This window comes from Ovis aries, chromosome 10 (assembly GCF_016772045.2).
Source record: "Ovis aries strain OAR_USU_Benz2616 breed Rambouillet chromosome 10, ARS-UI_Ramb_v3.0, whole genome shotgun sequence".
NCBI lineage: Eukaryota > Metazoa > Chordata > Mammalia > Artiodactyla > Bovidae > Ovis > Ovis aries.
The window spans coordinates 11,577,202-11,603,494 of NC_056063.1; the positions used below are offsets into that span (position 1 = coordinate 11,577,202).

A 26,293-nucleotide genomic window follows, 5' to 3' on the forward strand; every position below is an offset into this window, starting at 1 on the left:
CTGCAGTGCACCACACGCTGGTCTAATTTATAAAGTTTTCCTGCCTGAAAATGTAGTGCATAAATCTAGTTTTTAAATTTTTTAATACTTAAATGTACTGAGAGAAAAGCAAAAATCCTACTTATCACAAGCGTAATCCTATAAAAGGCTATCTACTTAATATTCTTCCAGATTCTTTTTTTTCCTTCAAGGTTCCTTTTTATCGCTTATATAGGTTAAGACTCTGGACTTTCTCAAGTCAAACACTCCACTCCAATGCAGGTGCTGTCACTTTACAGCTGTGTTTCTGGGCAAATATAGCCCTTAATTCTTCCAGAGATGCTCTCTACAAAGATGCTCTTTGGTCATAAAAGGAAAAAATCAGTTGCCACGGTATGTTGTGAGGATCAAAAGAGAAAATGCACACTGCCTACAGGACCTGTAAAGCCAAGAGACAATGAACAGTACTGTATATAGTTAGATGGGCTTCCCTGGTGGCTCAGACAGTAAAGAATCTGCCTGCAATGCGGGAGACCCGGGTTCCATCCCTGAGTTGACAAGATCCCCTGGAGGAGGAAATGGCTTACCACCTCAGTATTCTTTTTTTTTTTTTTTTCAGCAAAATAATGATTTTATAAATTATAAATAAATCATCAGCACAGTTTAATGTCATGAAGTCATTAAAATAATACTGTAGGAAAATCAAGGTATATTTAAGAGATAATATATGTGAACACTCCAGTATTCTTGCCTGGAAAATCCCATGGGCAGAGGAGCCTGGCAGGCTACAGTCCATGGGGTCTCAAAGAGTTGGACATGACTGAGCAACTAACACTTTCACGTAGTTAGACAAATATCCATCTTGAAATTAGCCTACTGGTCACGTGTGTATGCATATATTTTGCCAGGTGTTGGCATACTGTGTTATACTGGTTCTGTGAAAATGAATTAGGGAACTTCTCTCTCTGCCTTGAAACTGTTTAAGCGATTCACTAAAGTTTAAGATAATTCACCCACCAAAAACTCTTTGGGGCTACCAGTTTTATGCATATGGAGATTGTTCCCTGGCAATTTCTTCAGGTTGTTGCTACTAGTACATTTTCTTTTTTAACAAATTACCAAATATTGATTACTACTGCGCACTGTAAAAAGCTAAAAATATTTCAATGCACTAGCTCAAGCTGTGTATAAAACTCCTACACAGTTCTGTCTCATCTTTTTTAAAAACCTTTAATATCATGTTTATTTAGCTTATTTTTTTAAAGATATAAATTCTAAAAATATATCAAGAGTATCTGATAAGGACTTTTTATAACTTTCAGTTCTGCCAACATTCCCAAAGTGCATCCCTGACAACAATATTGCTGGGCATAGGGGCAAGGGGGTGGGGACAGGGTGCCGGGGGCAGGAGGGGGGCCAGAGGGGGCAGCCTGAGATAGTCACTGATGAGGGGCGACCCCTCAGTGTGAGTCAAATTACAACTGGAACTCAGTCATAGAACTGTTTGTCCACCACAGGCGTCATTCCTCACACTCAAATTATTCTTCCATGTTTCCCCCTAAAGCTTTTCTTTCCTCTGTTTCTAGTTCCCATATAAGCCCTTGTCCTAAACACTCACTTATTTTGCTTTCTTTTCTCCTCTCTTTTGTTCCACTGGTATAACATAAGAGATCAGCTTCATTAAACTATCTTCTAGAGAAGAAGAATGGAAATATGATCAAAGATAAGAATTTACCAAGTCTAAATTTTCGGGCTCTAAAAACCTAAGTGGTTTAAGCACTGGTTGCCCAGAAGCATTCTTTGTTTCTTTTCCAAGATGATGATGATTCTTCATACATTTCCTTTTTCCACATGGGCACCCAGGCTTTTAAAGCATCAGTGGCATAGCTCACAGCTTCAAGGGATGCAGCCCTGTGGGCTGAGGACACAGCAATGATAACGCTTGCTTCTGTCACTGGAACCAAGCCAAGTCGATGAAATGCTGCTATGTGTTTGACTGGCCATTTCTGTCTAATGTCACTACAAATGTTTCTTATCCCATTTTCTGCCATTGGTAGATATGCTTCACACTCTAAGCTAATGACTTTTTTCCCTTTGAAAGTATTCCTTGTAGTCCCTACAAATAGGGATATTGTGCCACAGAGCGGAGAAATCACCAGCTGCGAGACTTCACCTACTCAAAGTTTCTCAGGTGTGAATTGTATTTTATCTTCAGATTTCTCAACTTCATTTGTATCTTTTCCAGGTGGCTCAAAAGTACTACCCTCCACTAATGGAAGGGATAACGGCAATTTCATCTCCTGACTGAAGCAGGAGGAGCTGATCTCCAAGCTCGACATATTCTTGACAAACAGCAAATATCTCCTGATTTCTGACATCAGCCAATCTAGGATGGCGTGTTTCTGTCCCATTTCACAGCTGCAATGCTTTTTATTTCTTGCGGCACAGAAATGGTCTCTGAGCAAATTCAGTGCTTTTTGCAAAATACAACACTTCCACCTGGCATCAGGGGACCATCCTGTCAGGGAAGTCTCCCCTGGTATCCCGGCCTCGGAAGCCTGTATCATCTCTTAACAGAAATATAAACAAACAAATCAAGTTCTGTCAAAAAATTAATAAGGAAATAAATAAGTGGATAATAAGGTAAACTATCCACATTCTAAAAAGATGCTATTAAATCAGAACAGGAATCCAGATAACCTTAGTAAATAAGCCAGGTTACTTTGAACACAATTCTGGGTACCTCTGTAACCCTGCTCTAGGAATCTATTACAGGATTCTAATAAGTTCTTCTGGTTATCCAATAATAAATTCGAGATGACAGTCTACTAGAGAAAATGCAAAAAGCACTATATCACAGGGTGATTTGTGAGAATCGAAGTGTATGTGGAGAAGACTTTGTAAGCTATATAGACTCCTACCAAAAGTTAGGCAGCGTTATTCTTACACTTTACAATACAGCAGGTAATGTTTTCCTGGCACAGAGATTAATATCCAAAGCAACATCAGGGCCCAAAATTTTAGTACATGCTTCAAGATTTTTTTTTTTTGACGTGGGCCATTTTTAAAGTCTTTTATTGAACCCGTTACAATATTGCTTCTGTTTTATGTTTTAGCCACAAGGTATGTGGGATCTAATGCTTCCCAGGTGGCACTAGTGGTAAGGAAGCCACCTGTCAATGCAGGAGATGCAAGAGATGTGGGTTTGATCCCTGGGTTGGGAAGGAGGAGGGCAGGGCAATCCACTCCAGTATTCTTGCCTGGAGAATCCTATGAACAGAGGAGCCTGGTGAGCTACAGTCAGTAGAGTGAGACATGACTAAAGCAACTTAGCACGCACACAACTCCCCAACCAGGGATCGAACCTGTACCCCCTGCATTGGAAGGTCAAGTCTGAACTACTAGACTACCAGGGAAGTCCCAATATATCCCTCAATCAGTCCCCTCACTTCTCCAGTGTCCTAGTCTTTTAATAATTACGTACCTTCTATATCATGATGTAGATAACTATTACATTATAGCCAGCGGCTTTGTATAAGGGAAACATGATTCAAACTCCTGGCAATAATTACCACAGTCAAAGTCCTTCCTTAATCTGATTAAAAAGAAACTCATTACGATGCTGGGTAAAAAGTATCCTCTGGTTTCTACCTTTGAGAGCTCATCACTAAACGATAAACTAGAATAAAATAAAAATAAAATGATATTCTTAATATGGAGGCGGTAAGGGTGGTGATAATGATGATGAAACCGTTACTATGTTAAGCACTTCATGTGGCTCATACCAGTTACCCCCACGACGCTGTGCTGCTGTTCTGCGGACACTCGTCAGCCAGAGGCAGAGCTGAAATCTGAACCCAGGCAATCCGACTCCAGAGTCCACAAGCTTAATCACTGACAGACTATAAGTACAGGATCCTACAGATAAATTACAGTCATAATGAAAGTTTCATCACAGCTACAGTATGGGTTTTAAATACATACACACACACACACACATTTCCTAATGTACACTGCGTTAGAGCCATAGCTGAAAACATTAGTTATTTCTGTTGGCTCCAGTAGAGATGAGTGTTTCTAAAGAAGACTTTTCTCTTGCACAGCACAATGAAAAATAGAAAGGTCAAAGTAAAATGTTCTTTTCTCCAGACCTCCCCAAGATAATGTTTGAAATTCCACTGTAAACCCCTGTGAAGTTGACTTAGCTAAGCCTAATCTCATTTTTTAGGTCTTTCATGACAATTGGCCTTATTTAGTCTTTGCCCAGAGTTTTCTCTTTTCAGCCAGGATAAATTACAGCTTGGCCATGCATCTTGAAAGAAGTAAAATAATCACTGAAAGCAACCTTAGGGTTTTTCTTTTAAACTAGAGTACCCTCTTAAAAAGTTTAATATACTGGTGGGGGGTGTGTACATGTGTAGGTGTGTGTATCTGTGTGTGTGTAGCTAGCTAAGTATGAACAGAGTCAGTTATGGGTTTAAAAAAAAAGGTAAATTTTGGGAGGTGTAGTAAGTTTTAACCAGGTTTAAATATTTGCTTGCAAACTAACTAGGCAACATCACAACAGTCACTACTAGACTGATAAATGTTCTAAATATGCAGATTCTATATAACTCAAAGAATTTAAGTATAATCATATTTAAAGAGGTAATTTCTACTTATAAAAGATGAAGTTTGACAAGACTCTTACATATGCATAATTCATAAAATAAAATGAAGCACAGCATTTGTGAATATAGTAGTTTGGCTACAACAAAACTAAGAATGAAATGTCACACTAGCTGATCACAGGCAATGACAGAAATTAGTCACTCTGAACAATTCCAGATCAAACTATGTCAAAAGCAGCTTAACATGTTACAGTGTCAAAGGCGAGTGCTTCCCTACAGAATGAATCTCCCAGATTTTTAAAATCCTGAATGACAAATTTGTTGGCTTACCCTAGAAACACATCAGTCATATTCAAGTATCAAAGAAAAAATAAGAAAACATTTTTTTTATAAAAAAGGGGTGAATGAATTTGCCTGGTATCCAAGTCATAAAAACTGCCTTCATTACTTCCCTTATCCAAGACAACTGAGGGATAGGGAGCTCGGAGTGCAACATGACTAACTTGAACACTTTTTTGTTATTTAACTCAGGTCATTAACACAGCAACTACCACATTTATTGACTGCCTCCTTTGTGCCAGGCTTTTACTAAATGTTTTACGTAAACATTTAAAGCTCATAACCTTGGGACACAGCTTTCACTTTTGGTAGAGGAAATCAGAGTTCAGTGCAATTTAAAACCTTGTCTCAAGTCACATAGCGAGTAAGTGGCGGAGCCCCGTTTCCAAGTTGATACTCTTGATGTCACATCACAAAGACTCTTCATTGACAAGAGGTGGGAACAGATTAAACAGATAAGCTCACACACAGATCGCTGGTCATCACAACTCTTCTTTCCAAGAAAGTAATTGCATAATATTAAGAATTCCGGTTACTGTGTTAAAAAAAATTCTGCCTGTATTCTACTTATTTACTATCAGGCATATTATAGATTTATGAACATTATTAGGGGCATCGCTTTGTTAAATTCACATTTTAACAAACCTTTAACAATCAGTTTTCTATTTCACTAAATCAAGGACATTATCTTCATCAATAATCTCCAAATAGTCTTGAAGACGACAATGGCTTTAAAAAAGGGAAAGGCTAGTAACACAGTAATACCATCTGCTTATAAAATGTCTTATTCTATATGCATTATGTGTTAAGTGAAATAGAAAGGGGGCAAAAAGTTTCAAGATTACATAGATAAACTGAGTTACATCAAAGAGGTACTATTCACTCAGCAAGGCTGCTCTGGGTGACCGAGTACTTACTTTCTGGGAGATCAGAGATTGCTAATTCTATTCTTTCTCTCTCTCTGTCTCTCACACACACACACACACACACACACACACACACACACACACACACAAATCTGATCAACACAAACCTCACTGGAAAAAACAGCATTCTTTTGAAAGGTATATAAAGTGTATAACTGCAATGTAGTATTAACAATACAATGGAACATTATTTAGTAACAAAAAGAAGGCGGTACTGATTGATGCTAAAACAGGGATGAACTCTACACTCTACTAAGTGAAAGAAGTCAGTCATAGACCACCTACTGCATGCCATTATAGAAATGTGCAGAAGAGTCAAAACCACAGAGACAAAAAGCAGATTAGTGGTTGCCAATGGAGGGGGGACATGGAGGGAAGAATACCGCATGAGTAAGTACAGGCTTCTTGTGGAGGTAATAAAAGTGTTGCAAAGTTGGTTACAGTGATGGATGCACAACTCTGTTTACATACTAAAAGCCACCGAATTACACATTTTAAATAGGTAAATTATATGCCATATAAGTTATATCTCTATTAAACTGTTATTTGGGGAATTCCCTGGTGGTCCAGTGGTTAGGACTCTGTACTTTCACTGCCAAGGGCCTGGGTTCAACCCTGGTCAGGAAACTAAGATCCCTCTAGGCAGGTGGCGCAGCCAAAAAATAAAAAGGCAAAACTGAAGAAATCCTTGTTATCAAATAGAATGAATAGCACTTTCCTTTTGCTAATATAAAAAATGCAAAATATATAATTCTTCCACATTTAAAACCATTTTTTTTTTTTTAACTGTTTACGTGTATCACAGGCTGGCATTATCCAAATACAGTTGTATAAGCCACAAGCTGCCTTGCAACTCCAGGCTTTAGTATTTGTAGGCAAGTTGCTCTCCTCTGAACCTCACTTATGTGGGGCCCTACGTGGGAAACCTTAAAAAAAAGGGGCCAGCTTTTGTGGTTGGAAGCCAAGATGGCGTCCGGCAAGAGATACTGCCGTGATCTACCATTACAGTTTTTGACTGGCTCTCTTGACTTCTGTACAAGTGGACAGTGCGTGATTACCATAGACTCCTGTTAAGCTCATGACGACTTGACCTTATATGCATAGTATAATTTGACCTTTAATGTGATTGGTGTGACTATGGCATATTATAATTTGACCTTTAATGTGACTGGTGCAACTATGGGCGGTCCCTCACAGAACTCCCTTGCTTGCCTATATAAACCAAGAGTTTGTGGCAGTAAACCAGTACTGCTCAGATGGAACCCCCGTGGTGTCTGATTGTCTCTCGCTCACGGAGGGGCTGGGTTGGCAGACAGCAGGCTCGCCTCTCCTTGGGACCCCTCGGCTTTGCTGAGGGAAGTTCCACTGCCTCTCTCTTTCTGCGGAGCGCCCCCCAACCCCCGCAGAAACTGGCGCCCAACATGGGGCTCGAACCCACGACCCTGGGATTAAGAGTCCCATGCTCTACCGACTGAGCTAGCCAGTCCTGGGTCGCACTTATCCTTCTGTAAAGTAAGAATTAGAATACTTATTTCAAAGATTGCTGTAAGGATTAAATAGGATAATCTCTGCAAAGCACATAGCAGAGTATGCAGAGCAAAATGCTAAGTGAACACCAGTTACTAACATTCAAAACTGAATGTTTCTGGAGCCCAACTGGTCCATGTCCTACCCTATACAATGATCTCATCCATATTCATTTTAAGACGTTGTCACAGGGCCTCAGTGTGATGGTTAGAGGATATTTAGAGGAAATCTCTGCAAAAGAGAGTAATAAGTTCCTACTTCCCTCACTAACTCTTCTTTCTTACCAACTATTAGCTTCCTTGCTGCCAACAGTTAGGGAGATAAAACAGGCCAAACTCCAGGCCACAGGTAGGGTTGGCCCTTCACATAATCTGCTTTATTCAAAGTCAGACTTTTCCAAAAGATAATAAGGCTTGTCAGTGGGGGCTCTATTGCATAACCCCTTTGATAAAGGCTTTGCAAAATGTACAGAACAAGCAATCAACATTGCCGGTGGCACAGTGGATGAGAGTCCGCCTGCCGGTGCGGGCGGGTTCAATCCCTGGTCGGGGAAGACTTCAAATGCTGCGGAGCAACTAAGCCCGTGTGCCTCGACTACTGATCCTGTGCTCGAGAGCCCAGGAACTGCCGTTCCCGAAGCCCGTGCATCCAGAGCCTGTGCCTGCAACAAGAGAAGCGACCACAATGGGAAGCCCGCACACTGCAACCGAGAGGAGCCCCGCCTGCCCCAACAGCTCATGCAGAGCAACGAGGACCCAGTGCAGCCAGAAACGAAAACCTGTTCAAAGAGGAAAAGAGGGCGATCTCTGTATGTTAGCTTTACAGATGGTCAAACTCTTCATATATCTGATAAATGTGAACTGCCAAGATTAAGAATGAGGATGACAGAACAGATAGAGCAGTCGGTATACCTGGAATCGAAGTAAATAACAGAGGATCTAGCCTATCCATGTACAAGTGACTAACCACAACACTGGTGCTGAACAAGCCACACGCAGAACACTGTCAACACAGTCCTTCCACTCTAAGGCCGACTAACTTCCTGGCTTAACAGAATTTTACCATTTCAACGAAAAAATGGCAGGCTGGCAGGCTCTATACTTTTCTCAGCAAACAAAATATGACCTTATTCTCAAGGCACAATCATGTCAAAAACTCCCTCTCTACAACTTGAATGAGTATCTCAAGAAATATGAAAACTTTCAATGGATACTTACTTCCTGATAATTTCAATAACAAAACTTAAGTTGTACGAGGTGGCTTTCACTAAACCCATTTAACAGAATAGCTCTAAATACGTTTTCAGAAAACAAAACAGAACAAAACTCCACGAATGTTTGTTTCTGGTCTCGGAATGGTGCTGACATGCCACAATGCCCATGCACTAAGTGAGAATGCAGGTCCCAGAAAAAAAAAAATGTAGTCAAGAGACCTGTGGGGCAAGATACCACCTTTCATTCAAAGGCCTTCTGATGTAATAAGGGCCATAACATAAACATACATACATAGCCCACATCATATTGCCAATAGGATTAAGAGAAGAAAAATCTTTAAGACAACTCAGCCAATCAACGTATTATCAGATCAGTCACTCAGTTGTGTCCGACTCTTTGCGACCCCATGGACTGTAGCTCGCCAGGCTTCCCTGTCCATCACCAGCTCCCGGAGCTTGCTCAAACTCATTTCCATCGAGTCGGTGATGCCATCCAGTCATCTCATCCTCTGCCATCCCCTTCTCCTCCTGCCTTCAATCTTTCCCAGCATCAGGGTCTTTTCCAATTGAGTCAGTTCTTCCCATCAGGTGGCCCAAGTATTGAAGTTCCAGCTTCAGCATCAGTCCTTCCAATGAATATTCAGGACTGATCTCCTTTAGGATGGACTGGTTGGATCTCCTTGCAGTCCAAGGGACTCTCAAGAGTCTTCTCCAGCACCACAGCTCAAAAGCATCAATTCTTCGGCACTCAGCTTTCTTTATAGTCCAACTCTCACATCCATACATGACCACTGGAAAAACCATAGCCTTGACTAGACGGACTTTTGTTGACAAAGTAATGTCTCTGCTTTTTAATAGGCTGTCTAGGTTGGCCATAACTTTTCTTCCAAGAAGCAAGTGTCCTTTGATTTCATGGCTGCAGTCACCATCTGCAGTGATTTTGGAGACCCCCAAAATAAAGTCTGTCACTGTTTCCATTGTTTCTCCATCTATTTGCCATGGAGTGATGAGACTGGATGCCACGATCTTAGTTTTTTGAATGTTCAGTTTTAAGCCAGCTTTCTCACTCTCCTCTTTCACTTTTATCAAGAGGCTCCTTAATTCCTCTTCACTTTATGCCATAAGGGTGGTATTTTTTGAGTGTCTAACGTTACTGATAATTCTCCTGGCAACCTTGATTTCGGCTTGTGCTTCATATAAATTATTTTAAAGGCATGGAGACTACCAAGAGAGGAAGGCAACCCTTTCTTCAAGTAGCAGTTATCTGGGAAGTTAATGTATATATAAAAAATTTAACATGGCAAATGTATAACAATGACAATAAGTCATAGAGGAATAACAGAATAAAGTTGCTAATTACTTAAGAGATGACTTTAGGGTAAGCTCCCAGAATAAGTAGGTTTTGCCCTAAGATTCTGAAAGATGGTTAGAACTTAGAACAGGCAACAGGTATGGATGCGGAAGGTCAAACAGTGGGGAAGCAGGAAAGCATCTGGGAAAATTATAGAGTAGGCTGGCAAAATTAACACAGCACAAGAAAGAAAAGAGCCTGAAACAGTCGCACTATGAAAAGCTTCTAACCGAAAGTTAAGATGTTTAGATTGATTATACAGTCAAGAGAAATCTATCAAAAGTTTTGGTATATTCTACTCTTTTGAAACATTTCCTCTTCTTCATCTGTCAAATAAACGAGATCTTCCTTCAAGATCCAGCTCACCAAATGTAATTTCCACAGGGAAGCTTTCCCAAAGTTGCAGTGCAGTCCAAGGCTCCCTTCTCTGTATCCACAGCACTTTGGGCTAACCTCTGCTACACTGGGTATGAAAGTGTTAGTCACTCAGTCACGCCCATCTCTGCGTGACCCCATGGACTGTAGCCCACCAGGGTCCTCTGTCTGTGGAATTTTCCAGGCAAGAATTGACTGGAGTGGGTTGCCATTTCCTCTTCCAGGGGATCTTGCTGACCCAGGGATAGAACCCATGTCTCTTACATCTCCTGCGTTGCAGGCAGATTCTTTACCGTCTCAGCCACCAGGGAAGTTACACTGAATAGTGATTCCAAAACACTGCATGAGAATTAATGGGCAGCTTGGTGAAAAGACAGCAAGCATGGTTTATCCTTTAGCCTCTGGGAATCAGCAGTCAGACCACACTAGTTTATACCCTAAGAACAAAAGCCATAAGGCCGTGTTCTTACACAGATGGGATTTTATAAAAATATTAGTTTCACTTTCCCTAGCATGTCACCAACCTTCTCCCTGGTGGAGCTAAGTTTATTAAGCACAAATAACTGTGGTATGCTAAATTCTACTTTTAGAACCAACAACTAAAAAACCAAAGTGTAATTAATGTAACAAAATTATAAAAAGCATTAAACTACCAGCTGTTTTTCACACAACTAACTTCTGGAATATTTGAGCATAGAGTCAATTTTCCTTCTCTTTAGAAACTTATGTCCACAACCTTCAGCTTTCTTTTTATTCTTATATATTCACCAGGCAAACATCCCTGTTCAGTAAGGTCAAACGAGGCACCTTCAAATAAAAGTATACTGTAATTCACTACTGATGGTGTGGCTCTCCCACAGAAGTACCTTATCTCACCTAACAAACAGACCTAACTTGAAACAGACCTAGCTTGGAACAGACAAGCTACAAGAATACACTTCCAAATGGCTTGTCAGAAATACTGTATATTAATGCATATATATGGAATTTAGAAATACCGTAACAACGATCCTACATGCAGGGTAGCAAAGGAGACACAGATGTAAAGAACAGACTTTTGGACTCAGTGGGAGAAGGCGAGGGTGGGATGATTTCAGAGAACAGCACTGAAACATGTGTATCACATGTGAAACAGATGGCTGCTGCCAAGTTCAACGCATGAGGCAGGGCACCCAAAGCCAGCACTCCAGGGCAGCCCAGAGGGATAAGGTGCAGAGGGGAGGGGGAGGTGGGTTCAAGATGGGTCGAGGGGAGAACACCTGTGGCTGATTCATGCTGATGCATACATGAAAAAAAACCCCATCACAATATTGTAATTATCCTCCAATTAAATAATTAATTAAAAAATAAATATATGGCTTGTCAGGATCAACAATATTGATATTTCCTTTCCAATACCCCCTTCTTCATCCCTGCCCAAAGGAATCCTTCCATGCAATTCTGAAAAGAGTAGGAATTGATATAAGGGGAAACGATCAAGGTGGTTGCAACCACACATTAATGGTGTCAGTTTCTTTAGACAAATACACTAATAACCACAAACCATAACTAAAAGCAGGAAATATATTCTCATCTGGTGCCTTCAAAACAGTGATTTTATAAAGACCAACTAATCAAGCCAATATAGGATCAAAAAAAATAGAGCAAATTATTTTAAGGACACAATATTTTTTAACTTTGAAAAGTCAAAATCCCAATAGAGCTATATAACTTAACAAGTCAGTCCTAAAATTCATTCAAAACTCTACCCCAATTTTTGGAAGGGGAGGAAGAATATCTGAAAAGATATCAAACCTATGAAGTGATACTAATAAAAAGCAATGTGATATTGGCACAATGCAAAACAGGTAAATGTAATAAAATACACTAGACAAGTTCAAAATGAGTCTATACGTATGGTAATTTACTCTATAACAAGAGCAGCAGTCTAAGTGTAGAAACCATAAAACTCAATAAATGGTGAAGAGCCAATATCCCCATTTGTAGGTGAGGAGAGTTGTCATATTCCTATACCTTGCATCCTATAAAAGCAGTTTTCATTAAACTGCAGAGGCATTAAACCTATAAAATATAAAAAGAATAGTCAATAGTGTTAAGGGTAAGTAAAGCTTTCCTAAAGAAAAATCGCCCCCCAAATTGGTAAATTTTATGATATAAACAGGCGTCTCTGGTGGCTCAGACTGTAAAGAATCTGCCTGCAGTGTGGGAGACCTAGGTTTGATCCCTGGGTTGGGAAGATCCCCTGCAAAAGGAAATAGCAACCCATTCCACTATCCTTGCCTGGAGAATTCCAGACAGAGGAACCTGGTGGGCTACAGTCCATGGGATTGCAAAAAGTCTGACATGACTGAGCAACTAACATAGGATGGAAATATTTTAAATTTCCACAGGGCACAAGACACCATGTGGCAAAAAGACAGCACCAGACAGGGACGATATATGTGCACTGTGTCACAAAAAGGGAGTTAACCATTAACTGTGTGATGAATTAGAAGACAGTGACACTGATGTAAATTCAGAACATATAAAAAACTCCTACCAGGCAAAAGGATATGAGCAATTCAAAGAAAACATGAACAATCAATAAAGTTACTGGAACATCCATAACCTCACTCCAGTTCAGTTCAGTTCAGTCGCTCAGTCGTGTCCGACTCTTTGCGACCCCATGAATCGCAGCACGCCAGGCCTCCCTGTCCATCACCATCTCCCGGAGTTCACTCAGACTCACGTCCACCGAGTCAGTGACGCCATCCAGCCATCTCATCCTCTGTCGTCCCCTTCTCCTCTTGCCCCCAATCCCTCCCAGCATCAGAGTCTTTTCCAACGAGTCAACTCTTCTCATGAGGTGGCCAAAGTACTGGAGTTTCAGCTTTAGCATCATTCCTTCTAAAGAACACCCAGGGCTGATCTCCTTCAGAATGGAATGGTTGGATCTGCTTGCAGTCCAAGGGACTCTCAAGAGTCTTCTCGAACACCACAGTTCAAAAGCATCAATTCTTCAGCGCTCAGACTTCTTCACAGTCCAACTCTCACATCCATACATGACCACTGGAAAAACCATAGCCTTGACTAGATGGCCCTTAGTTGGCAAAGTAATGTCTCTGCTTTTGAATATGCTGTCTAGGTTGGTCATAACTTTTCTTCCAATGAGTAAGTTGTCTTTTAATTTCAAGGCTGCAATCACCATCTGCAGTGATTTTAGAGCTCCCCAAAATAAAGTCTGACACTGTTTCCACTGTTTCCCCATCTATTTGCCATGAAGTGATGGGACTGGATGCCATGATCTTCGTTTTCTGAATGTTGAGCTTTAAGCCAACTTTTTCACTCTCTACTTTCACTTTCATCAAGAGGCTTTTTAGCTCCTCTTCACTTTCTGCCATAGAGGTGGTGTCATCTGCATATCTCAGGTTATTGATATTTCTCCCGGCAATCTTGGTTCCAGCTTGTGTTTCTTCCAGACCAGCGTTTCTCATGATGTACTCTGTATATAAGTTAAATAAGCAGAGTGACAATATACAGCCTTGACGTACTCCTTTTCCTATTTGAAACCAGTCTGTTGTTCCATGTCCAGTTCTAACTGTTGCTTCCTGACCTGCATACAGATTTCTCAAGAGGCAGGTCAGTGGTCTGGTATTCCCATCTCTTTCAGAATTTTCCACAGTTTATTGTGATTCACACAGTCAAAGGCTTTGGCATCGTCAATAAAGCAGAAATAGATGTTTTTCTGGAACTCTCTTGCTTTTCCATGATCCAGCGGATGTTGGCAATTTGATCTCTGGTTCCTCTGCCTTTTCTAAAACCAGCTTGAACATCAGGAAGTTCATGGTTCACGTATTGCTATAACCTCACTACTAGTAGTCAATGCAAATTAAATGGAAAAATGTAATTTTCACCCAAAAGACTGACCAAAAAGAAGAAAGGATTTATTAGTGATATACTGTTATGGTACTCTTAGAGAGATGGGAATACCAGCACCACCTGATCTGCCTCCTGAGAAATCTGTATGCAGGTCAGGAAGCAACAGTTAGAACTGGACATGGAAGAACAGACTGGTTCCAAATTGGCAAAGGAGTACATCAAGGCGATATACTGTCACCCTGCTTATTTAACTTACATGCAGAGTACATCATGAGAAACGCTGGGCTGGAGGAAGCACAAGCTGGAATCAAGACTGCCGGGAGAAATATCAGTAACCTCAGACATGCAGACGACACCTCCCTTATGGCAGAAGGCAAAGAACTAAAGAGCCTCTTGATGAAAGTGAAAGAGGAGAGTGGAAAAAGTTGGCTTAAAGCTCAACATTCAGAAAACGAAGATCATGGAATCTGGTCTCATCACTTCATGGCAAATAGATGGAGAAACAGTGACAGACTTTATTTTGGGGGGCTCCAAAATCACTGCAGATGGTGACTGCGGCCATGAAATTAAAAGACACTTACTCCTTGGAAGGAAAGTTATAACCAACCTAGACAGCATATTAAAAAGCACAGACATTCCTTTGCCGACAAAGGTCTGTCTAATCCAAGCTATGGTTTTTCCAATAGTCATATATGGATGTGAGAGTTGGACCATAAAGAAAGCTGAGTACCGAAGAATTGATGCTTTTGAACTGTGGTGTTGGAGAAGACTCTTGAGAGTCCCTTGGATAGGAAGGAGATCCATCCAGTCCATCCTAAAGGAAATCAGTCCTGAATGTTCACTGGAAGGACTGATGTTGAAGCTGAAACTCCAATACTTTGGCCATCTGATGCAAAGAGCTGACCCATTTGAAAAGACCCTAATGCTGGTAAAGATTGAAGGCAGGAGGAGAAGGGGTAGACAGAGGATGAGATAGTTGTATGGCATCACCGACTTGATGGACATGAGTTTGAGCAAGCTCCTGGAGTTGGTGATGGACAGGGAGGCCTGGAATGCTGCAGTCCATGGGGAGTCAGACATGACTGAGCAACTGAACTGAACTGTTATGGTAGCAGAAACTGATAGAGCTTTCTCAAGAATGATTTGGTAATACGTTTAGCTTATACTTTTAGTAAACTCAGTAATTCTACTTTTTAAAATCAACTACAGAAATAGTCATACAAGTGTACAAAGATATACTATACATACATGTGACACACGTGTGTAATAATGAAATGATATGGCTCAGTTAATATTACTACATGCTAGGCATGGTTCCAAGAACTTTATGTGCATTGATTCATTTAATTTTCATAATAACTCTACCTTTAGAACCAAGTCTGTTATTATCATTTCCCTCTTGCAGATAAGGAAACTAAGACACAGAGAAGTTAAATAACTTGCCCAAAGTCACAGAGGTAATAAGCAGTGGAGCAAGAATTCAAATCCAGGTGCTCTGCCTTCAGTATCTGAGCTCTTAACCATTATAAGTTTACTGCCTCCCAAACCAGGATATTCATTTATAATATAATAGCAAAATATTGGGACTAGCCAATTGTCCGTGATCAAATACTGGTAAAATAAATTATGATCCATCCACTATGCAGAAAAACAAATGACACAGTGCTGGCGTAGGTACGCGCAAGTATTTGTAATACATTAAGTGAATGCATTGAAGAAGAAGAACACAATGGCACCCCACTCCAGCACTCTTGCCTGGAAAATCCATGGACGGAGGAGCCTGGTAGGCTGCGGTCCATGGGATCGCTAAGAGTCGGACACGACTGAGGGACTTCACTTTCACTTTCGTGCACTGGAGAAGGAATGGCAACCCACTCCAGTGTTCTTGCCTGGAGAATCCCAGGGACGGCGGAGCCTGGTGGGCTGCCGTCTATGGGGTTGCACAGAGTCGGACACGACTGAAGTGACTTAGCTGCAGTAGCAGCAGCAAGTGAAAATAAGTCACAAAAAAGATACTGCATTCTTTCATTTGTATCTTAAAAATAACTTCTGTATGTAGGTTGGTATGTATATATATTGTTCTTTCCTTTAGACATTTGTTCAAAAATTACATATCAAATAGTTAACGGTATCTTCTGACAACAGGATTAGAGGGAGTAAGTGAAAAGGGATTTTCATGATTTACTTGGTATCTTTGTATTAGGCTACTTATTTTATAATTGGCATGTTCTTACTTTTAAACCAAAAACAAACTGAAGCAAATGAAAAGCAATGAAGTAGAGCAGTATCTACCTAATAGTTAAGATGAGATGCTAATAAGCCTGATACTACTTGATCTGATGAGTCAAGTTAAGTTTCCTATGCTCCTGGCCACAGATGGAAAAACCCTAAACCTGGCCAGTTCATTACAATACTGTACGATCAGCGTTCATCATGGTAACAGTATTCAGCATCATTAATGAGGTCAAACTGCTTGGGTTCAAGCTGCAGCTCCACTGTTTACTAACAGTATGACTTCAAGTCAGTCAACCTATTTTCTCAATTTCCTCATTGTAAAATAGGGATGAGAGTATTTGCCCACGTTTCACATTTGTAAAGTCCTTAGAGTAACTTCTGCAAAAACTAATAAATATTCATTTTGTTAGACAAAAAATAAATGATGTTGTCGTTCAGTCACTAAGACGTGTCCAACCCTTGGCGACCCCAGGGACTGCAGCACTCCAGGCTTCCCTGTCCTTCACTGCCTCCCGGAGTTTGCTCAAATTCATGCCCACTGAGTCGGTGATGCTATCTAACCATCTCCTCCTCTGCCACCCTCTTCCCCTTTTGCCTTCAATCTTTCCCAGCATCACGGTCTTTCCAGTGACTTTTAAACAAATAAATAACTTAAGAAAAATGATATACATTTGAAGGTATGTGTACATCTCCCTACCCAAAGACATTAATAATCTCTCCAAGTTAAACTAAGTACACATCTCATATACAGTAAGGGTGGGTACTATCTTGTTTCCTAAGGCTATACAGACACATGTATGAATACCTCACCGTAACATACAACGTGTTTCTCATGGTCAAAGAGCATCAAAGCCAGCGCAGTGGCAGTGTGCTGGCGAGCGGCTCCAAGCTCTGTCCCATGGCCACACCCCAAGAGCAAACCTCACCACATCAAGCCTCAGATCTCTCATCTCCAGGCCTGCACGGTAAACACACTGTTTTCAAACCTTAACAGAAACATTCTATTTTAAGACCAATTCAAAACACTTTTTCCTCCGAACATGTCTTTTCTATTGTTCCTAGATAAAACTATTTTTCACTGGGATGCAATCCCTTCCCTCACACTCTTTCTTTCCCTAGCAAAAGTTCATCTTGATTTTAAGGCACCTTAATCCAAATTCTCACCCTTTGTAGGTTTACTTATAAATTTTTCTTCTGTCTCTTCATTCGACAGTACAATAGCAAGAACTAAGAAATTACAATGCCCTGCCAAAAGTAAGAATCACCTAGAATAAAAGCATGGTATGTTACCATCGGCCTATTAAAATCAGGTATTTAGAATTAGGCTTATTTCAGTATTTATATCAACTTTATAGACATATTCTAAACCTACCAGCTCTCAAAATATTTTTCCCAGTATATTGAATCTCTCTTACACATGATTTCTCTCACATCACATCTTACATTTCCAAATAACCTGTTCAAAATGAAGTAGATTATAAAGTCCAAAGAACCCTTGGGAAGGGAGAGAGCAGAATTAACTCAGTCCTTTTCTCATTGTCTCTTGAATCTTTTTCATTCTAGAAGCAGTAACTCTCACATCTTATATAAATTCAACAAAAGAAAGCCAATTTAGAAATTCTCCCCTTCAATGCCCTCATTCAGCAGGTGATGAAATCAGGATCTAGAGAAGTTAAGTAACTTCCTCAGAGTCACATGCTTTGGACTGAAACGATGTCTGATGGTGAGACTGCTAACATCTTTCCATCCAAGGAACAGTCCAGTATTAGAAATCGTAACTAACCACATACATTAAAACTGTGTATTTGCAAGCAAGTATTACAATCACCAGTCCTAGGAAAAGTATACGTGTCTTGTCAGTATGTCATCTAGAACTTTTCAAAGTATTTTGAAATAATGACTTAAGATATTTACTGTTAAGTTCTCATTTTACAAAAAAAACGAGCTAACCCCCGAAGTACTATATCCTTGTTACCACATCAAAGCTAAGGATAAAATTCTTTCTTAGTGAATTAACTAGTACTTAACACATAAAATCACATTACTTTCACATTTTAGATATGAGTGCTTATATTAATAAAGTTTCTCTTGCTTCTTTTAAAGGAAGTAATTTTGAGACAAATAGAAAAATCATTGTAATACTTTTATGAAAATCCAATTTTCTCTAAGTATCATTCATACCTGTTGTTCATCCTCCATGATGTTACTAGCAAATTCAAATACTAGGTCGTTCTGTTGGACCACAGCAGCCATAATAAAGCATTCCCCTTAGATCCACATGAGAAAAATTCCAAACGGGTTCAAGTACCAGGCAGCAGAGACCAGTGAACAATCTGCGTAAATAAGCCCAGCTAGACCTGTGAAGTTACTGTATGCCCAGGTTTTCTTTAAGGAAGGTACTTCAGATTTTCTTGCTTCACTGAGATTTTACTTAAACTGAGGCAATTCTTCTGAAATTTTTCTTCTCTGGAACTTCTTGACCTGAAAAACATAAAGCTTAAATTAGTTATGAGAAAGCAAGCATATTATTTAGAATATAACAGTCAATACAGATGGCAATGTCTCCAAAGTATTTTTTAATGTTTTTAAACAAAAGTAACATGACTAGTGATTTTTTTTAACTAGATATGTATTTTCTTTTAAGATTTCATTCCTGCTAAGAAAATGTCACCTCTCATTACTGAAAATGAAGCCATCCTTCCTCCAACTCCCTATTAAACTACAAAGTACTATTAATTAAAAACAAAAAAACCCCACCCAGCCATAACTAGGTTCTTGTAATTGCAATAAAGGATACATAAACAACTTCTTTCTACTAACTTAGCAAACCACACACACAGGAATTGGTACTCCATGAGTAATTTCATAATACATATTTTTTGCCTAAATAGAATCATTCAGACAATATCCTCGTTAGGTCTGATATAAGCATTCAGACAATACCCTTGTTAGGCTTTAAATTCGGTCTAATACATTTAAAGTTTAACAAGTACTGTTTTAAGAGCTTTTAAAAATAAGCAGAAATTAAAGCCCGCTCTTTCTGTTCTCTGGAAAGGTTTCTGGTGAGTAGAATGCTTTACCATGCTTAAGTCTGTCTTCAGTGGCTTCTTCTTAACGCACTGAAATGTGCCCTTATCTCCAGCACAGGCTTGCGAGCAACAGGAAGGAAACAGCACTTGACCACGTCATGGCAAATTAGAACATGCAAAGAACTGCACTTTACAATAGAAAAACAGAAGCGCAACTGAAGAGTGAAAACAATTTCACAGTGGAGGGAGAAGAGCTTTGCAAAGTGCCTGCAAAGACGTCTGTCTATTTCATGCTTTGTTTTTTAAAGTTACTATTACTAACAAAAGCCAAAGGAAAATTTAATTTAAAAGTTGATCACAAGTTTGTTACACACTGCATCATATGGTTATGGCCACAAATATGACATAAAGAGACAAAGATATACAAATAATCACATTAGATAACACCTAGTTCTTTGAAACATTATCTACAATTTTAATTTTAAAGAGACAGGTTCAGGAATGAAGCTGATCTCATGAATCACTTTCCCTGAAAACCAGCCAGTGTGTGCTAGCTAAATCACACACTCATTTTCCTAATTTCACTAGTCAATTCCCTATATAGTCCAGATTCTAGGGGTTATCATGGATGACTATGGTTTCCCTAACAGGAAATTAAAAATTTTTTTAAATACATTTTAACGGTTAAGAAGTCAATTCAATTCAGGTGATACTCATCAGCTTCTTACCCAGTGGTTTCCCATACTCACCTAGTCCACTTCTTTTAATAATGCGTTCAGCTTTAACGTTGGGGGAATATTTTTAGCACTACTATTCAGACAGTTTTACATTTTTTAATTGGAGTATAATCGCTTTACAATGCTGTGTCAGTTTCTGCTGTGCAGCAACATGAATCAGAGCTATGTATACATAAACCCCCTCCCTCTTACGTCAGGCAGGTTTTGAGAAATGCGCCAAGTCTAGAGGTGGGAAGAGCCCCTGCCAGACAGATATGCAGAACACACACACAACAGTTTCCTTTAAAGTCTCACCCAATTCTTCTGTACTAGGCTTGTCTTCCCAGGTTGTTCACACAAACCACATTCATTCTTGCCTCCCTTCTCAACTTTTAGTATCACCTACACCTGGAATTCCTCTCCCACGTCTCAGCAGCCATTTCTATGTTCTCCATCCTTCAAAATGCTCAACTCAAGGCCCATGTCTTTCACAGCCTCCCAACCTCCGTGACTTGACCTACACGGCCCTTCAAAAATACAACACTTATTGCCCCTACCACAAAATTAGCACTAACTGTATACTGTCTCACGCCTAAAAAGTATGTCCCCCTAATTCAACTGAATACACGTTTCAGTGTCTATTATTTGCAGAGCAATGTGCCAGGCACCGTGATAATTAGAGCAAAGCTTCTCTGGGTAAGTAACCACTTTAACATTTCTTCTGTAACTACCAAACCTATGCGCCCATAATAAAAGATAGATATTGATGACAGATAACTGTTTTCTGTCATCAATCTATCATATGTTTACAACCTATCACAGACGTTTAAACTCTTTCTATGTATATTCTTTATAAACAATGACTATAATACTTTTGATAAGAGGAAACCAATATTCTAAACTTGATGAACCATAGTAAGAATAACCAGATAACCAGAATCAAGGGATGCTTCCTGATTTAAAAAGTTGTGGGGTTTTTTTCTGTAAAAGGTTGGATTCCAAAAGACTAATCCAAAATCCATTTATTTGTAAATATAAAAGTGACACTGTTCCAATGACCAATGTGAACACATCTAAGTGAAGTTTCACTTTCTTTTCCACTGCAATCACAAACTTTTTCTTACAAGCACTTCCACAGTGCTATTATTTTTAGAAAATTTTTTTAATTTCAAACACAGGGACAACCAATCAACATATTTACAAATTATAGTACGTCCTAGCAACCAACAGTAGTCAACCAAAACTGAAATGATCGCCCATGATCACTAAGACTTTGTTAGGGTAGAAAGAGCCACCATTATTCTGGTGAGTAGCTTCTGTTCACTTGAATACTTTCGTTCACATACTGAGAATGTGTAAGTAAAGGAAAGCTCCTGCATTCTTTTATTGGCTTTATTAGGCCTCTGACCCTCCGTCTTCTTTCACTCTATCCCACTGCTCTTTCTTTTCTCTGAGTAGGTATACAGCCTGCAGCACCAAGGGTGTTCTTGGGAAGAGTTTTTCTGATTCCCGATCCAGAGGTATTACCCTATACATATTGCTGTGCCGTGCTCAGTCATGTCCAGCTCTTTGCGGCCCTACAGACTGTCCTATGGACAGCTCCTCTGTCCATGGGATTCTTCAGGCAAGAACACTGGAGTGGGCTGCCATTTCCTACTGCAGGGGATCTTCCCAGCCCAGGGACTGAAGCCACACCTCTTGTGTCTTCTGCACTGGCAGGCAGATTCTTTACCACTAGCACCACCTTGTAAGTCTACCCACCCATATTAGATGTACTTAAACTAACAGTCTCAGTGTATTAACATTTTTTCAGTAAGAGATGAGACAAGACACCTAGATCGACGATTCAATTTTTCACGACTGAACTAAGTCTCTGTGCCCAAGGTGTCACAATCTGAAAGCACAAAAGAATTACAACTAGAACCTTCATCTCCTAAATTAGGACTCTGTCCATGACTAAAGTACAGTGTCTAAATCTACTCAAATCCTTCAGGCTGTAATAGCTTAGAACACAGTTTCTTTCTTTTTTAATTTTTTTTTCTTCTTCTTAGTCATTTATTTAGGCTGCTCTGTGCAGTTTGTAGGATCTTAGCTTCATGATCAGGGATGGAACCCATGTCCTGTGCAGTGGAAACTCTCAGTCCTAACCACTAAACCACCAGGGAATTCCCTAGGACACAGGTTTCTAAGTAAACACATGTATCAAATTAGAAAAAACAAATCTCCGTCTCTTGTTTAGCTCTAGATGCCTAAATCTACTCACTAGATTATCTACTGGATAAGTCCATGTCAGAGTTAATGTGTCTAAAACATTCAAAACTAAGCTTATCATTTTTATTCCTCAAATTTACTCTAGTATGGAAAAAAACATGGGTTCTTAGGATAAAGTAGGGGCCTTTTATCTACTTCAACAAAATTATAAGGTCTTCAGTAAATTTTAAACATGGTTGAATTTACTAACCATTAGTTATATGTGTTACACTCAGGAACACTCTGCAGTATTAATCGCTACCAAGGAATTAATTAAAGTTATTCCATAACTTTCCCATTAATTAAAGTTATTCCATTGATTAAAGTTATTCCAGAACTTTCAAAGCATCAGTTAGTCTTTATAAAATAATAAGCAAAAAGTGAAAACAATGCATTCAGCACAAAGACAAAAACAGTTAACTTATCTGCACAGTTTTGAGAGGTCATCTAGTTAGGAATCCACCAAATAATGAAAATTCCCTGAGCTGGCTCTCATCTCTTTCAAGTTGGGAAGGACCGTATTCTTACTCTTCAAGGAGCCGTGCCAGAGAAATACCTCATCAGTGAGGTTCCTCAGCTCTTATGGTCAAACTAAGCTTCATATTTAAGGTGAAGCAGTAGGTCAAGCAAAAGAGAAGAACACGGGCTCTGGTATCAGACCACTTGGGTTTGGCTCTTCTGCACTGTGACTATGGACAAGTTACTCACTTAGCATCAGTCCCTCCTTTCTGCAAAACAGCTATACGCCACAGTTTCCTCACTCTGTAAAATGACTATAACACCACCAAAATCTAGATTTTCTATGAAGGTGAGATGTAAATGTATGTGCAGAAATGCCTGGCATATAAATTTTACTCAATGAAAAGATTAGCTTCACTGTAATCTAAGTATAGTGCAAGAGATAATGTAACAGGTGCTTAAGTCTCATATCCATACTCCCTGGGAGTCTCCATTAACAGTTATTTGCTAGACTGCAACAAACAACACCGTAGCCCTATATCAACAGAAGTATACTTCTATTTCAGTGCCTAAAAATTTGGCACCTATTTGATAAATTCAGTCGCTTCAAGGTTGGGACCACACCCTGTCTGGCAAGATTCCCTTAAGACAGAGTTCCATTATGCTCCTAATCCAAACAAAACAAATTTACTGACTGCAAACACAAAACCCTCAGCCACAATACTGGCTACTATAGCTAACTCAAGTGGTTAATTTTTGAATAACTTATTCTAAAAGATTTCAGATATAATAAACATGATAGTCAAAATCAGTTTTTAATACTTTTTCACATTTGCTTCCTTAATCCCTAATTGAATACAAATTTAAGCTTCCTTCAAAGGGGCTTTAAACACAGAATCTATAAATCTATCAATTCATCAATTAAAAAAAAAATTACTGCTACCCTCTGAAAGTTAGTAGGCCACCAACTCATTACGCTTAACTTGAAAACTGATAAAGGGAACTAATTAAACAAAAATGCAAAAAGTTTTTAGATTAGACAGCTCTGGCCCAAAGAAGGTAAAATACAACAGCTTAGAGCGATGGATGGTTGAATGACTACTTTTAATTTGAATGACTATCTCTAATAAAGCATTCAGACTGTGTGTGTGTGTTCATAAGGCTGGGAATATTTAAAGAAGTGGAATTACGTAGTAACTCCAGATGCCAAGTACCTTAATGCAAAGTATTTTTATATGAAGTGGTAACCAAATAAACTGCTTTTTTCAACATATAGACATACTCATCATAATAGTTTAGAAAAACCATGAAACTAGAAGAAATACAATGAAGACTTTTAAAAAGAATGAGAAAAGTGAGAGAAGAAAAGCTATTTAAGTTAGAAATGAGAAGCAAGCAACAAGTCCATAAACTGTAGTGAATGGAATGATTCTTACGTAACAGATCATAGTTAGGCTTTTTCAATCTTTTTTGAGTATGGTAGAATGCTTTCTATTATCTCTCAGCAGAAATGAAAATAAGAAATCAGTGGTATCAAGATAAATTCTATATAACCTTCCACAGACCTGTCTATTCTCAATCTAAAAAGTATGGAATCACACACTTTTAGGTGAAAAGAATGTATGGATTACCTAGGAAAATGTATTCACTGAACACTTAAGAAACTTTGGGCCCAGAGCAGTCTGACTTGTCCAAGGTCACACACAGTTAGTTGATGGCAAAGAAAGCAACAATTCTCTGCTTTTCTCCAATTCCCAGCCCAATTCTCTATTCAGGCCTCTCTATCTGCATTAATAGAACTTCATTAGTATTTTTCATTAGCAAAGTATCTGGACAGGTAAGAAATCCATTACACAAATATCTATATCATTTCAGTTCATTCTCTCCTTAGTGTCCAACTCTTTGCGACCCCATGAACAGCAGCACACCAGGCTTCCCTGTCCATCACAAACTCCCGGAGTTTACCCAAACTCACGTCCATTGAGTTGGTGATATCATCTAACCATCTCATCCTCTGTCGTCCCCTTCTCCTCCTGCCCTCAATCTTTCCCAGCATTAGGGTCTTTTCAAATGAGTCAGTTCTTCACATCAGGTGGCCAAAGTATTGGAGTTTCAGCTTCAACATCAGTCCTTCCAATGAACACTCAGGACCAATCTCCTTTAGGATGGACTGGTTGGATCTCCTTGCTGTCCAAGGGACTCTCAAGAGTCTTCTCCAACACCACAGTTCAAAAGCATCAATTCTTCGGCACTCAGCTTTCTTTATACTCCAACTCTCACATCCATACATGACCACTGGAAAAACCATAGCCTTGACTAGATGGACTTTTGTTGACAAAGTAAGGTCTCTGCTTTTGAATATGCTGTCTAGGTTGGTCATAACTTTCCTTCCAAGGAGTAAGTGTCTTTTAATTTCATGGCTGCAATCACCATCTGCTGTGATTCTGGAGCCCAGAAAAATAAAGTCTGACACTGTTTCCCCATCTATTTGCCATGAAGCGATGGGACCAGAAGCCATGATCTTAGTTTTCTGAATGTTGAGCTTTAGGCCAACTTTTTCACTCTCCTCTTTCACTTTCATCAAGAGGCTCTTGAGTTCCTCTTCACTTTCTGCCATAAGGATGGTGTCATCTGCATATCTGAGGTTATTGATATTTCTCCTGGCAATCTTGATTCCAGCTTGTGCTTCTTCCAGCCCAGCGTTTCTCATGATGTACTCTGCATATAAGTTAAATAAGCAGAGTGACAATATACAGCCTTGACGCACTCCTTTTCCTATTTGGAACCAGTCTGTTGTTCCATGTTCAGTTCTAACTGCTGCTTCCTGACCTGCATACAGATTTCTCAAGAGGCAGGTCAGGTGGTCTGGTATTCCCATCTCCTTCAGAATTTTCCAAAGTTTATTGTGATCCACACAGTCAAAGGCTTTGGCACAGTCAATAAGGCAGAAATAGATCTGTATAGTATCTGTAGAAAAATATCTGTATAGTATAGTCCAGTTTCTATACTATTCTGTGCAACCCCTTTGATACCTGGAAAATCATTTTCAGTAATATTTTTACATTGAATAACTGAAGCAGAGGAGTTTCTAGATCTATTATTGTTTTAAATCTTACAATTTTACTTTAGTTGTTCTTTCCCAAGTTCTATCATATCCTGCTATTTTGCTTTACCTTCATTCAGCCTAAAGTGAAAAGGAAACATTATTAAGCGTTTCTATAAAGCTACCACAATTTAGTAGGTCATTAAAATACTGTAAACTCTAATTGACATTTTTCTTACTAGTTCTTTGAATACAATACTGCTATCACAACTAAAATACCGTAGATGAGAAAAAATTACTAAAACTTACCAAAATGTAGTTACAGTTAAGTAACCAGACTTAACACTTCCCCAAGCAAGGGTGGTCTCTAAGTTCCTACTGAA

The 26,293-nt window shown here is 39.4% G+C and overlaps 1 protein-coding gene, 1 non-coding gene and 1 pseudogene across 19 annotated transcripts in view; all 3 read right to left on the reverse strand.

The window, feature by feature from the left end:
• Positions 1-26,293, reverse strand: part of ELF1 (E74 like ETS transcription factor 1) — a 117,158-nt gene that overhangs the window by 41,221 nt on the left and 49,644 nt on the right. For 10 of the 18 annotated variants that reach the window (XM_060394267.1, XM_060394261.1, XM_060394266.1 and 7 more), the window contains one exon: positions 18,595-18,894. The exons of 1 other annotated variant lie outside the window; for it this stretch is intronic. In XM_060394267.1, coding sequence (XP_060250250.1) covers positions 18,595-18,666 — 72 coding nt within the window. In that variant the 5' untranslated portion in view covers positions 18,667-18,894. Of the gene's footprint in view, positions 1-18,594; positions 18,895-19,493; positions 19,536-25,983; positions 26,052-26,219; positions 26,289-26,293 lie in introns of those variants that run through there. 7 more of the 18 variants (XM_060394271.1, XM_042254624.1, XM_060394269.1 and 4 more) reach the window with 3 other exon arrangements.
• Positions 1,623-18,679, reverse strand: LOC132657282 (molybdopterin synthase catalytic subunit-like; annotated as a pseudogene).
• TRNAK-CUU (transfer RNA lysine (anticodon CUU)) lies at positions 7,268-7,340 on the reverse strand. The gene has a single exon. It is a non-coding gene; the product is annotated as a tRNA-Lys (tRNA).